Here is a 14,557-nt window from a genome sequence, read left to right on the forward strand (position 1 = left end):
TTTCTACACTGTCCTGCGTTTCAAGTATTGGCTTCCAACATTTTGTGTCATGTCATTATTTGTCGAGCATCACAAATAGAAAAATTAGCGAATTTGATTTGACACTTCGGAAACTCAGCAGAAAGTGAGCGCCTTGGTTGAATGAAACAGAACAGCAATGTTAGTGGCGTGAAACAAGCGAATTGTTATGCAACAAATTATTTTATATTAAAATAAAAACACTTTTTCTTTTTTTTCGCTTGGGTTCAGGCCCGGTGCTAGGGGTGTGCGGGGCCTGAGGCAAAGGCACATCGCGGGGCCTGTTTCACACCAGCAGTAATGAAAAGATAAAAAATGATAATATTTTAGCAGTATGGGAAATGGCAGCAGGAGAGAAGGGTGCGAAATCCTCGGTATAGCTTGCAGGGTTTGCGATTTTTTCTTAAAGGTGGGACTTGTTCTCATCACATGACGGAATGGCACATAACACATTCTTCTCTCATTTCTGCTTTAATCGAAGGTCGAGTGTGCAATTAAGTGCATACTTGATATTTTTTAAAAAGTAATCCCTGATGCGTTATATAAATTCGTGTTCCTTTCGCGTTATGCTAAAACTGAATTTTTCGATGTCTCTACTCGGCGAAACTGCTTCGGGTACCTCTTCCTGTCTTCACCTTTCCCTGGACTCGAGCTGCGAAACTAGAAATGGTTGCTGCATCCTGAAACAACTTCGCGCGATAATCGCGCATACGTGTCAAAGGTTCTATCTTCTCTTTTTGTAGAATTCACTGCTTAGAAGAAGAAGGACGGAAGTACGACAGATTCCTCAGACGTCAACTGCTCTATGAGTCAAGGATGTTTCACCTAATTTCACAAAGGGAGAACACATGAATGGTATTCCCATCAGTAACTGATAAGAAATAACGAAAATATTCCGGTGACCAAAACGGAGGGTGCGTCATCAGCCGTTCTTTTCGAGGAACGGACCCCGAAATAGCCGGAAGGCTATCACACACAATGTAATACGATAACGCCTTTTTGATACTCGACAGTAACACCCTGTACACCGCTCTGACATATGACTAGCAAGAAGCACCCATTCTTTGCGACGTGTTTACAGCTGAACACTCACAGAACGCTGATTTTTTCAAGACCCGGGAAGTATTCGAGCGAATTAAAGCGAAAATCCAATCTGGTGAATCCGAACTCGCTTTTCTTTTTCTTTTTTTCACTACTGGACCCGTAGTAGCTTGTCCCGCGGTGAGCGGGCTCACGTCTCATTTTCTCTCTCTCTCTCTCTTTCTCTCCAACCATAATCGCCGAATGCACGAAAGGCACATTTGGCCACCCCCAATTAGCCGAATGGGCTGCTCGTGGGACGTTGTAATCTTCCGTTATTCAATATATCTCAATGAGTGCTTTCGTTGTCTCTGTAAAAAATGCGCCCCACTATACAGACGCCTTCTACGTTACAGATAAGTACTTCAGACGCGTGTAGACGAAGGGTAGCTGAAGTAAAATGTCTGGCTTCCGAAACAGCAGGCAAAACTTGATGGACTTCGCACATCGTTCGTTTGTAGCTCTCTGGCTGTGCTGGCCCCCTCATCTTGCAGGAGATGCCCGGTTGACCCCGTCGTCGTTCTTTTCCTATTTAGATCAGATTCCGCAAAGCCCAACTCGCCGAAAAGCTGTTCTATCCGTTCCCAACTTGCCGAAATTTCTGCCAGCGTCGGTAAAACTGCTCGAAGCGCTCCCGTATAAGGTGTTTGCTAGAATCGCGCGTAGTGTTGACGTTGTGTGTCATCGTCAGTGTTGCACGTGTGCATAGAGGGACACTTTGAGTGACAGTCGCCAAGTCGCCTCCAGAAACGTGTGCATGAAAGAAGCGATGATGGTTGACATTGTTCACCAGCCTTTGTTTGGCCAATTTTCTTGCCCTGAAAGCGCATTAAACAAACAAGTTTTAGATAGGTTAGCATTGCGGTTGCAGCTGGGGAATCCCCAGCGGCAAAAACTTCATGGTGACGCACTTTTGCACACCAGTCGGAGGGCAGCGGCCGTCTGCTCCGCGCCTTCCAGACTACTGCCGCTCACGGTCACGGCTCACCTTTGTCAAACGCGTGCCATCATTGGTCGTTTACAGTATGCCACCGCAGTTTCGCAATCGATGTGGACAAAGACATTTTGAGAGGAGCGAGAGCATCCACCATATCCATTGGTTGTCGTAAGCACGTGATCTCTCCCGCGGCCCCTCGCTGCCGGGTCCCCTCGCTGTGACGTCACCGGCGGGATGAGTTTCATGGAAAGCTTGGAACGTAGGTTCACAGTCACACTGATGCAAGTAGCGGTATTTTTCATCATTCCGCCATCCGGGATTAGCCCTGTATTCATATGATCGACATTTTCCAGAATACTCCAGCGGAAGATGCGCAAAGCGTCACAGCTTTCTGTTGCCACGTGAGGGCGCGAGCGCTCAACGTAATGTATTTTCTTGCTGTTCTGACCATGGGGAGTATCACGCGGCTGTGTCACAAGATATTCCATAGCAGACAACAAAACAGATCGTGTCGTCTGCTGTGTGCGAAGTACGTCACTTCCGATATTAGTGAGCTTTAGGGCACCGTACACTATCACCTTTGCGTACGTAAGGGATGGCCGTGGTGGTTCTGCGCACTGCGCGAAGCTCTCTTTATGTTTTGCGCGTGCGCAGAACCATCAATGCCATCCCTTCATCGCTTCATACCATCAACGCCATCCCTTCATCGCTTCATACCATCAACGCTATCCCTTACGTACGCAAAAACTCTCTATTGTACGAATGCTCTAAGACGCGGCGGAACCTGCGCCGTGAGAGGATGACGCTTCAAACGATATACCATCAGCCTTAGCCATCGGTATTCCCATCACGGATCGGTATAAACACAATGGCTCCATTTATCACATCTAGAGAACCGGGACAGGCGCTGTTTTGAGACCGATTTCAAACGCTTCGACCACGTGAGCTGGTCTTCGTGAATCCCTGAATACCTCACGCAGAGCATGCGACGCCAGATGGAATTTCGAGAATCACGGGCTGCCAAGTATATGAAACGTTCAACGTCTTTTATGCGTGCGTTTGCTTCCTCTTAGAGCTAGAGGGACGCTATAAAGCGCAAAAATTTCTCCTCGCGGAATGCTGTTGCCTTGACAGTAATATAAAAGGAACGGGATTCATCGGGTGCGGCGTCTGTGATTTATGAACGAAGGAAACCGAAATTTACGCTTTTCCTCTCCGTCTGACCAAGGCCGACAGTGCAGAGACGCATTGGACTAGTCTCCTCAAACGGTCTCGGCCGCGATGATTGGACAAATCGTTTGCGGCGACCAATGAGAGCTTGCTCCGCATTTTCGGCCTTCTTGAGAAGGAGAGAAACAGGGAAAGCGCAAATTGCGGTTTCTTTTACTCATAAATCACAAACGACGGAACCGATGAAATCCCGTTCCTTTTACATCACTGTCAAGGTAACATCATCTTTCATTCCGTGAGGCGGAATTTTCGCATTTTAATTACGCAAGGCGTGCAATAATTTTCCTTGTATTGAACAATCCGGTAAATAAAGGGGAATTAAACGAACCACGGCACTAAACCCTGAACCATCGACTACCAACCAAGCCTCTCCTATTGGAATCGTGTATAAAGGTAAACATTTTCCACATCTATACGCTTTATGCACCTTCGATTTCACGGCAGCTTCTGGGACAAGACGTTTGGCGGTAGTTAATATCCAGCATGCGGTCTCGCGCCTTCAAGAGAGTATGAAATACGCATCACGGCATGAGTTTGACACTCCCCACGACACATGAAAGGAGGTTCGCAATTCGCGAACGTCTGGCTTGGCAGAACGGCACAGTCTGTTCTCAGCAATACCGCGGCTGCGCTGCAGACGATGATAAATCATGATGGACGTCGTTCGCTAGACCTTATGCGAACGGGAGGAGGAAGCGACCGCGGGTAACCTCCACAGCGGAATACTTGTCGGGGGCCACCAGTTGGGCTTCAAGGGGGCCAACCAGTTGTAGTGTGAGCGACCTTGCGTTGTGTCTGCGGAGGAGGTTCCCTTGCTCCGTGGACAAGAAACAGATGTACTTGCGACATATGACACTCGTCTGATGAGCACCGATCAGAAATTTATTTATTTATACACGCAGTGCCGTCTCAGTTGGAGGATATATAGAAGAAACGAATTAGGAAACCTCTGGATATAACAATCCGTGGCGTTCTATGGACGACTTCAGAAACCCCCAGAGTGCTTTGCGCCGCTTTGAACACTGGGAAATTGTAAAGGTCTCCAAAGTGTTTCGATTTCTCCTCTCCCGACCCATAGTCCACGACGTGTCATGGTCAGCGAAAACGAAACGTGAAGGGCCAGACCACCCTTCCTCCATGACAACAAGCGCACATGGGGGGGATATGTTTATTATATAAAAAAAATAAGAGGGAAAGGTTAGCCAAAGGGAAAGCGCACAGGATGCATCGCCTGCGCAAGGAGAACTGGTATTTCCTGAAATCGCCAATTTACTGACGCACCGCGGAAAAAAAGCCGTACTTAAAACAATCGTATCTACATGAATACTGCGCAATGTTTAATATGTGTGAACTTCTTGGTGAGGAAGTACCAGAAAAGGTCTGAGGTCGTTAAGGTGCCCATTATGTAATAACACTAATCTGAGACGGAGGAGAAGGAGAAGCTAAGATATCGCTGAAATTAAAAATTTTAAACTGCGAGTAAGAACAGCGTGAAATGGTTTCAAACAAAGCACAGGCGCCTGGCGTGAGGTGGTGTCAAAACAAGGCCGAAAGTGGCCGCACTATAGGAGAGAGCAGTGGATCGTGTCTAGACAAGATAAAACGAACAGCCTTGTTTTGCACGGTCTCAAATTTAGTGGTATGTGTAGTTTTTGTAAGGGATCCCACACCTCCGCAGCATATTTTTCAAGATTGGTCGTATTAGAGTTCGACACATAGCGCGACGTAAAGACGCCGCTGCGTTAGTCCCAGTGTTGTGCGCATCCAATGTAGTTTTGCCGCCGTAATATGTCTTGCGCTAGTGAAGGAACTCATTTTGTGAGACTGGGGCTCAACTGCTTTATGGTACATCCATATGGTACCTTTTGATACAGGGTGCCTAGAGGGTACGTTACCTCTGATGTGTGTGATTGATATTACATGATGCACGCATTGTATACTGTACGGCAGAGCACTGAGAAAGAAAAAGGTAAGATTTCGAGGGCGGAGGGGCGTGAACAGGGGCGCCGCCAGGATTTTTTTCCAGTGGGGGGTGGTGGTTTTCACGGTACGGGATCTGCATCTAATTCTGTGCGTCAACTACGCCCGCAACTACACTGTCTTGGCTCAAAAACCCTACCTTTCTGGAACGTAGAGAGAGAGAAAAAGGAATAACTTGTGATTGTGTTGCAACGGCAATATTTACTTGCTGAAGACAAGGAGGGCAACGTCCCCCCCCCCCCCCCCCCCCCCGTGACGGCGCCCATGGGCGTGAGCCCCTCAAACCCACCCTTGGCTACGCCCGTGGTTGTGAGAGTCTCGTGTAAGTGTTCTGTTTGTCCTATGTTCAATTGCCCCGCCCACTTCACAGTTACATGAGAAAGATGCCGTCCACCACGAGTGTGTTCGTCTGTGTGGATGTGGGAGTGACTGGCAACAATGTAAGAGGTAATGTGTTCAGGGTGAGTGCATGTCCTCGTCTTCATAGCGTGGCTTGGTACGTTGAAGAGAGTGTGACTAGGTAAGGGTGTAATTGGTAGCATGTCTGACCGGCAATCAGAGGGTGTGGATTCGAATCCCACCTCTGGGTGCCTTTTCTTCAACTGCTATAATTCGATTGTTTTCAAATTTTCGCTTGAATGCACATGGGCCGGCCTTGTTTGGATGTCACTCGCGCTTCGGGTGACTAAGACAGTAAGGCAGCTGGGTGACTGTGCATTGTAAGAGATAAGTAATAAATGACGCCAGCTATACAGTCTGGTTCACTAGCCTTCTTGACTCGAACGGCAACTGAGATAAGATATGAAGCTCATGGAGACACGGGAAAAATGCTTGCGACGGGCAAAGCACTCTTATCACTCATTGTACAAAGTGCCTGGAGTGCCGGATGAAGAAAATTTTCAGGGAAAATGCACCAGGGAACATGGCTACAATTACTGTAGACGTTGGTTACAGTGGATGCGTACGCGTACACTTCATATGCAAAATCATGCGCCGTGGAATGACAAAAAAAAAAAAAAAGAAACAGACGACGTAAAAAGTCATACCTACCTTGTCTCACGAAAACTCCGCACCGCCACCACGTATCTATTTTATTCATGAGAATATTACCGCGTCTGAGCCCATATGAAGCCATATTTGCCCATATGAATGTAGGAGGTGTTCTTTGAGAAACGCTCAGGATACAACAGCAACAAGTACATGCAGTGACAGTAAGTGAAAAAATCTCACAGAACACGCGACGGCGCACGGACTTGCCGACATTAACAGTTCACGCACCACATCAAGTTGTCACCAATGTACGCCAAATAACACGATTTTGAGCTTTCTCAGTATTGCTTAAACATTATTGAACTCAATCAACAATTCTATGAAGAAAAAGACAAAAACCAGGTGGAATTCATAAGTGTTCAAGGCTTCGTCACGCGACGCTCACGAACCAGTATTGCTTTGCACCACGGCAAAGTATCTTGACCTCTTGCTCGCGGAAAAGTACAATGTATTTAGACACTGGACAAGAGTGAGGAAAGCGAAATAAAAAAGATATCTCGGGACGGTTATGATGACAGCGAAAATCACAATCACCGTTTCCTTGGGATACGACACGAATGACACGAGAACTGTTATAGCTTTGTTATATGGAATCGTTGTGAATACCACGTTCCTGGCAGGGTCATGACAATTTAACAGTTTGAACACATCCCCAAGAAACAGTGCGCAGGTGTTAACGGAGCTACTGAAATACGTAGTACAGTACGCTAATAATTTTTTAATTTTAATTTTCAATAATTTTTTTAACCAGGCAGTTGTAACGAGAAAAACTGAATGCTTACAGTTTCCCATACTCCGATTGTCACCCAAAAACCCCATCCTAAACTAGTACAGTCTTATCGATTTTTTCACATGTTCATATGCGCGTCTTGAGCAGCGTTATAAGGAAGCCAATAAGACGAGAGCCTTATTTGCCACGTTTTAAAAAGTACGCAAAAAGACGATCTCACCCAAGCGAAAAGGTGATAACGATGAAAGCATCATGAATTCGGTGACGGCTGACTATACTATGTTCGTAGCTTTTTCATGTCATCATGACCAGAGAGCATACTGGCATATGTGTCTACTATATCTCGGGCGTAAACGGGATCAATGTTTTTGAGAAGCTGGTAGAAAATGAAACAGTCTCCGATGCTGAGTGTGTAGACGATAGTCCTCAATTTTTCGGAATCGACCGTGCGATTTCGGCCGTAGATGATCTTGAAACGAACTTCGGGCACAAGTACAGTGACGAGCCGGTAAAAAAGGAAGCAGGCGGTCGCAACGCTGAGAAAGACGAACCAGAACCACAAAAAGACGTAGATTTTCTCATTGATGATGTTGATGGGGAGGATACAGACGGCATCGTGCTTCTGGATGTCTCCGGATGTACCGAACATGTAAAAGGTGCACTTGGTCATGCGGGGGAACACCTTGATCATGGGGTCGAACCTCGCCTCCCAGTGCCATTCGGTGAACTGCACGACATTCACACCGTACGTCGAAAACTCACCTCCCAAAAACCTGTCCACGATAAAAATCTGCGCGACTACATTGATTAGGTACAAAACTTCCGTGAAGACGAAGCTGAAGTAGTAGCCTCCGTGGTAGTTCCTGTTCTGGTCCAGGTAGTCAATGAGCATTTCACTCGCTTCCTTCGCTTTCTGTGCACTCGCTGCGTCTTGCACGGGCTTCGAGAGCAGCTCGGTTAGGTTTTGAACCCTACGTCCTTCCAAAGTCTTCCAGATATATCGCGGAATGTAGAAAAACAGGGCCTGCAGAAAGAGGACGAAGCACACCCACTGGTAGTACGTGTGGTACACCACGTCGTCGGTGGGACCCCGCGGTGCAACGCCGGGGTAGGCTACCTCATCACCCAGTTTCTTCTCCCATGCCGACGGCACACTGAACGTCTTGTGAATCCAGCAGTAAGTGTCGAGAAGATCGTGAGGTACGGAGTCCTTCGAAATGCAGTCGATGGGATCTCCCACGTACTGTTTGCCCGTCACCAGGATGCTGAACGCTATGAGGATACCGACGGACGCCTTGTAGTGAAGGCGGCACATAAAGTTGTCGATGATGACATAGTTTGTTTTGAAGTAGCTCCTCAATTGACCTAACAGGTCAAACATGGCGTACACCGCGAGCCGTGTCCTCCCCGCAGAATGGCTCAGTTGAGAAAGGTGGCTTGCAGGTGAGGATGGAGAGATATACTGCTATCTAAAGTGCGCTCGCGATAAATCGTTCCACGGGATAAAGGCCAATGATTGCGCGCGAGCCAGAGCGGTTAGAGAAACGTGTGTGTTCTTCTAGATACCGCGAAAGCCGCTACGGCGGACTCGAGACACAAGTAATTCCTTAAAGGGTCTATGAAGCGGGGATTTTTTCCCCCGCGCTCCCGTAGCATAGTGGTTATAGGATGACCGCCTTCCACGCAGACAACTGGGAGGTGACGCGGGTTCGAGTCACCGCACCGGCTGTGCTGTCTGAGGTTTTCCATGGGTTTTCCCTCAGACTTCCCAGACGAATGTCGGCACAGCTCCCCAAGAAGTCGACCCAGGACGCATACTAACCCCCTCCCCACCCCTTCCTGCTGTCCTTTATCTGTATACGCCGTTCATAGCCACAGTTGCTTCGCGGCGCTAAAGAGAAATTTAAATGAAAGAAGCGGGGTTTTGTCGCTCATTTTGGTTTGTCAGAAGAGATGTTCCGGAGCACACAGCCCAATGTTTACAGTGTTACGTTCAGCAAGCGGACAATTTTATCACGAGAGAATTTTAAACGAACCACAAAAGTTACATGAAGCTGGTACCCGCTGGCAGTGGCGACACACCACAGCGAGCGACAGCAGGAAATGTCGTTGGGAGAAACTTGGTCCTGCCACCGCTGTGCACCATCACGTTACCGACGACGTCACCGTGCACCTAATGGAACGTCAATGATTGGCCAACGCTCCTTTGTGCGAGCAGTCTGCAAACCCAGCATAAGAAGGCACCGGAGAACATGCGTCTGTACTCTACAGAGAGACAAGAGCTACAGTCATAGAAGTGTATCTCCGCCAGTGGAGAATGTAGTCCGTACAGTTAGAGCGGGACGTAGTACAAGAACATGGCGTACGCAAGGCAGACGGGAGGTTCACTCACATGATTTGTTGGCGCGAATATCTTACGTACTTGCTTTAAAAGCGTGCAAACTGGTCGTACGAGTCGTCTCCAGACAATGTTTTCGCGATGTCCCACAGTGTACAAGTGTCATGCAGTTAGATGTAGCGGTCGCGCACTACGTTGTGACTCGGAGGTGTCACGCGGCCGCCTAACAACAGACGTCTTTAGATTTGTGGTTCTCTCGACAGAATAATGCAGTGCAGGGCAGTGCAATAAATGCAGCGAAATGGAGGTAACAAGACGAGGCTATAGATTATAAAAAGGCAGTGCGGCGTGAGAACAGGTGTGTTCTTGTCTCCTTCAATTTCTGCTGCAAGAGTAGCGTCGCCGAGGAATACTGGGTGACAAGAAATCCAGCGAAAGCATCGCTGAGCGTCACCGTTTTCGTATCTCATATCGAGACACCACAGACAAAACGCTTTTACAATACAATGTTCAATCGTAGTGCCTCCGTCTGTGCTGTATGGGCATGCATTGAACCCACCTTGGTGCGCTTGGTCGACCACATGTGTCATCTGCCGTCAACCGACGGACGTAGGTCCGTGGCAGTGAGAACATGTCAACGCATTGCGCTGCGTTGAGCACTGAGGATGCGTGCCAACGAAACGGATGCCTGTGCGTCAGAACGCATCAGTGAGGACCTTAGTACGATCAGTACCTTAGTTAGTTGTTAGCTGTTGTTAGCAACTTGGGCCAAAGAGCGCCAAATCAGACGCAACAGGAGTGCCCAGCAAGACGCCCAGACCTGAATATCATTGAGATCATTTGGGGCATAATGACACTTTGACTGAAAAAGCAAGGCGGTACCAGTTCCTGACTGATGATGAGCTGTGGGCTGCAGTGGAACTTTAATGGAACAGCCTCCGTGAAGACAGTGAGGTCTTCGATCATCTCTTCCCCTCAACGCGAACGAACTTAGAAGTTGTTAGTACTTAGTTTGTTGCTTTTGCCTTGCTCGTCTTTTCTTTCCTGTTGATTTACACTATGACCATGATAATCATAATGATCATGACTTGGCGTTTATTATTTACGACGCACCGCGTCCTGACCCTTTCACTACACAAGGTTACACATATGGCAACATTGGCCACCGACACTGAGCTCCTAGTAACACACTTCAAACTTGAGGCGTGACCCCTTCGTCTCTCCGTATGCCTGTACCAGTATTTGCTTGTACGCTCTCTTAATGAGCTGTCCCGGTTTCAAAGTCACGCCATCTACAAATCTGTCTGGACACATCGCGGTGCCACACTCGTGACGAGGAATTCCGTTCAACCGATCACAAACATTGCACGCGGCGATGTGTGGTCTTCATGGTCGGAAAATTGGCAGCGCGGACAGTATATACTTTCGGGAGTGAAGTCGCTATGACGAATTAGCAGCTGGGACGTATATCTTACGGAGAAGGGGGCGTTTAGAAGTTACAGGAAAGGCAGCAGGTGATCTGTGGTTGGCGATACATTGGAATTGTACTGGCGCAGGTTCGTGTCTTCATGCTAGTTGAATGTGAACAGCAGAGCGTTGCTTCGTACGTGGGTACGGGTTTTCTTTCTGGTATTTTCCGACTGCGTGACTATATTATCATTATTGGTATACTGACGCATCTCTGCAATATCTCCATGTCGCTGTTATATGCGAAGTATATACAGTCGACCCGCGTTTATCCGGGCGGCCTTGTTTCCTGTGAAAATGTCCGGATAGCGGGGGAATCGGATAGATGAAACACGAAAACTCAGGGTGATTATAAAAGGTCATCTTTATAGACCATTACGCTGAGTACTATCCATTGTCATCTGTTTCATTCTAATACACGCATCCAGTTCTTGCGAACATTTGCTAATGGCATTAACTTGCGAAATATTGTGTTTTTGCTCGGAAAATACTAGCGCTGTTCTCAGCGCCACCCGCTCATTTTCTACCGTCACAGCTGGTGCATCCCCGCTTTCATCATCAGATTCTTCTAGAACACTATCGGAAGCGACGACACTGACTATGTCGTCATCTGTGATTGCAGCGCAGGTATAGGGGTCTTTGTTGCGGACCTTCTCAGTCTGAAATGACCAGGTTGCTCAGTGGATTACTTTTGTGTAAAGTGCAAAGTCGGAAAGGGGGAAAATTCTTCCTAGTACACCCTTTTTGTGTCAGTAAAAAGGAGCCACGACCAGGGTCCTCGACCTCCCTTGACTAGGTGTGGGCCAAGTGTCCTTCCCGGACGATGACCGGATAACTGAAGCCGATTGTTGGGTATTAGTCACTTCTGTTCCCTGGAATTCTCGTCCGAGTCCGGAAGTTGAAGCCCGGATAAACGAGGGCGAAATACATGGGGAGAAAACCGTCCCCATGCTTTTTTGTTCGGATAGTGCGGGATCCGGATAAACGAAGTCCGGATAAACGCGGGTCGACTGTATAGTTCTCACTTATAATTCGCCTTGAACTCTTGAGCTCACACTTAATCTTCCTGTAGAAGTGGCTCTTATGATCTGATAGTGCCTATTATCTTTTCCTGTAACCGTTTCTCAGCGTCGCATACGTTGCGCGATAGTGGCTATATATCATACGTATAGGTAGAGGAAAGATAATGTCCGTTTGCATGCGTAAGTACGACGACAAATGTATATCACAAGTGCGTGTTGTTCACGTGTGCATACATGTCTTTACTCGTGATTCAGCAGAAACACGTTTTCAGTTGGAGACGGGGACTTGGCCATTCAAAAGTTGAGAAGAGTGTATGTATTTAGGCAGTAGAGTAGGTTAGGTAGGTTAGGTTTGGTAGAAGAAAGCACTAGGAGTTGCATTATAGTCCGCAACATCGTTTGTACAAGTGCGTTACACTTATTGCAATATTTAGCTTGAATGAGAGAGAGGAGGATTAACGTGCGGACAAAAAAAAAAGGGATACATATTTATTTTATTTCGTATTATGTCAATCAATCTTACTCGAACGAAACAGAGCACAAACTATAAACTCCGTCTGTGAACATCACGCACACTCGCGAATTTTTCCAAAGAAACCGCACAAGTTCATAGTTTCGGTGTCTCCAAAAGTAGGCTGACATCATCAAGAGTTTGCAGCTCTCTTCTGCAAACAGCGCGAGTGTCTCCGCTCTTCACTCAACATTGGAAGTCTGCCAGCAGCTGTCGTGAGAAGACGGAAATTGATTTTCGGGGAGCAATGTTGCCAGACGCGTTGCAGATTGCCCAATCTGTGACGTCGTATTTCTCAAAACTAGAAATTTATTTTATGATACTTTTGTTTGAGAAATTAGTGAACGTAGTACTTCGCTCTTGGACCCCCTCTGAGCATGACTGTTCCCAAGCAGCACAACATATTGGCCAAATATTGGGCCGATGCTGCCAATATTGTGCCAAGATGTTGTGCTGCTTGGGTTACTTCTCGTTATTGCAGCTGACAGCTTTTAGAGCAAATACGTACGGTAACACAATTGCCTACTTTCTCATACTGGGCTATATCATGGGAATTGAAACAGAAATATAAACTATTAGGGAAAGAATCAACCATCAATTCAGACTGGATTGTACATTCACACACGCAAATATACTAGTCGCGAATATGATGTTGACGCAGGACTAAACAACATTAACAGCTGGAATTCACACATTCACCTTTACACTTCGGGAAAAGCGTAACATGGCTTTCAATAAACGTAGGCAAGATCGAGGTCCGGGCAACCGGTGATCAAACAAGGGCCCCGGAAACCCAGTACAAAGGAACGTGTATGTACCAAAGGAAGTGGAAGAGACCGCTAGCATAGGCACTCTTCCCCGCAGCCATAACATCACGTACTGCTGTTTCACCGGGTACAAACTGCCATGCCCAGGATCGGGTTGCTTATTGGCGACTGTCAACGAAGTCTACGGTGTCTTGTATGTCCAAATTGTCCACACTAATGCTTTTTTTTTTTTTTCTAAACCGTTAAATTGAGAGACTGGCCAAGCAGAGATGCACACACGTAATAAATGATTTTTTATGGTTTCGCGTGTCGTCTATTGCTCCCACCGGAAATGGTAGACTAAGGAGACTGTTCAGACTGAAACCAACGCTAGCAGTTGCATGCTTTCTTACGACTCAGCGTGCGTGATATTTCAATTCAATTCGCGTCCAATTCCTTCCAATTGAATTTTATATGCAGCACTTTCACTGCCGTGACGTGACTGGCAGTAAGTTCCGGTTTCTGTTCTGCATAGCAATCAAGCTGCCGGTTCGACAGAAAGCATGCTGAAAACATTGGGCGTCGTCTGCGCTCAAACAGGATAGCAGTGAAAGCATTATTATTATTATATCAGGATTGCGAGCGATGGAACACACATCGTGTGTTCACACGAACGACATCCTCACGGAATATTCTAGTGGAAGAAAACGCAAAAACGCCTCACGGGGCAGAAGTTACCCCCGCGCATTATGGTGAGCATTCACGCGGGCAGGAATATAGGGAGTGGGGTATACTGTGTGTATAGCAGACGACATGATCGTCCTGTCGTCTGCTACGGAATAGCTTGTGACTGAGCAGCAGCAGAAACCTACGATGTTTTCCGCATCTTCCGCTGGAATATTCTGGAAATGTCGCTCGTGTGAATGCACGGACATTGGAACAAAAAGTACGAGTACACCAAGTACGGTGCACCAAGAGAGCTTTCACAAAATCTCCTTCCTTCGGCTTCCAGTGTCACACTAGCCGCCAATAGTGAGGTAGCGCCTCCTTTCTTTTTGTGGTTGTATTTGGCGTCACCCGCTCCACGTCTGAACAACACCACCCAGAGACATAGCCTGAACGCTTGAGCGACGTGACGTAACAATTAAGAGCCCGCCAATCGCGACCGCGCTTTCGGCGGCCGTAGCCATGGAAGCGAGCCGCCATCAGCCGCATGGGCAGCCACAGGTAGCCACAGAGAGCCTGTGTTTCAAAATCCGTCTGCGGCGACTGGCTGGCTGCTGAGATCGGTGGATTTTTATATGCCTACTGGCGAAGGAGTGAAAGGGGGCATCGAACAGGCCTTCCGTATCGCGGTGGCGCTGGAATGAAGCAGAGCAGTCGACCTGTCGCCTTGCTTCCTCGCAGTTGCAGACTGTTCTCAGCAACCAATAAAAGTGGTGATCTGA

At 47.5% G+C, this 14,557-nt stretch overlaps 2 protein-coding genes across 3 annotated transcripts in view; both read right to left on the reverse strand.

Moving 5' to 3' along the window:
- The window catches only part of LOC135368366 (cuticlin-1-like), a 201,634-nt gene that overhangs the window by 136,700 nt on the left and 50,377 nt on the right, over positions 1-14,557 (reverse strand). The gene's annotated exons all lie outside the window — the stretch shown is intronic.
- LOC135368361 (innexin inx2-like) lies at positions 6,320-8,457 on the reverse strand. The gene has a single exon (XM_064601569.1). It carries the CDS (start codon positions 8,404-8,406, stop codon positions 7,303-7,305), a length of 1,104 nt encoding a protein of 367 aa, XP_064457639.1. The 5' UTR covers positions 8,407-8,457; the 3' UTR covers positions 6,320-7,302.

The sequence above is a fragment of the Ornithodoros turicata genome, chromosome 9 (assembly GCF_037126465.1).
Source record: "Ornithodoros turicata isolate Travis chromosome 9, ASM3712646v1, whole genome shotgun sequence".
In the NCBI taxonomy this organism is placed as follows: domain Eukaryota; kingdom Metazoa; phylum Arthropoda; class Arachnida; order Ixodida; family Argasidae; genus Ornithodoros; species Ornithodoros turicata.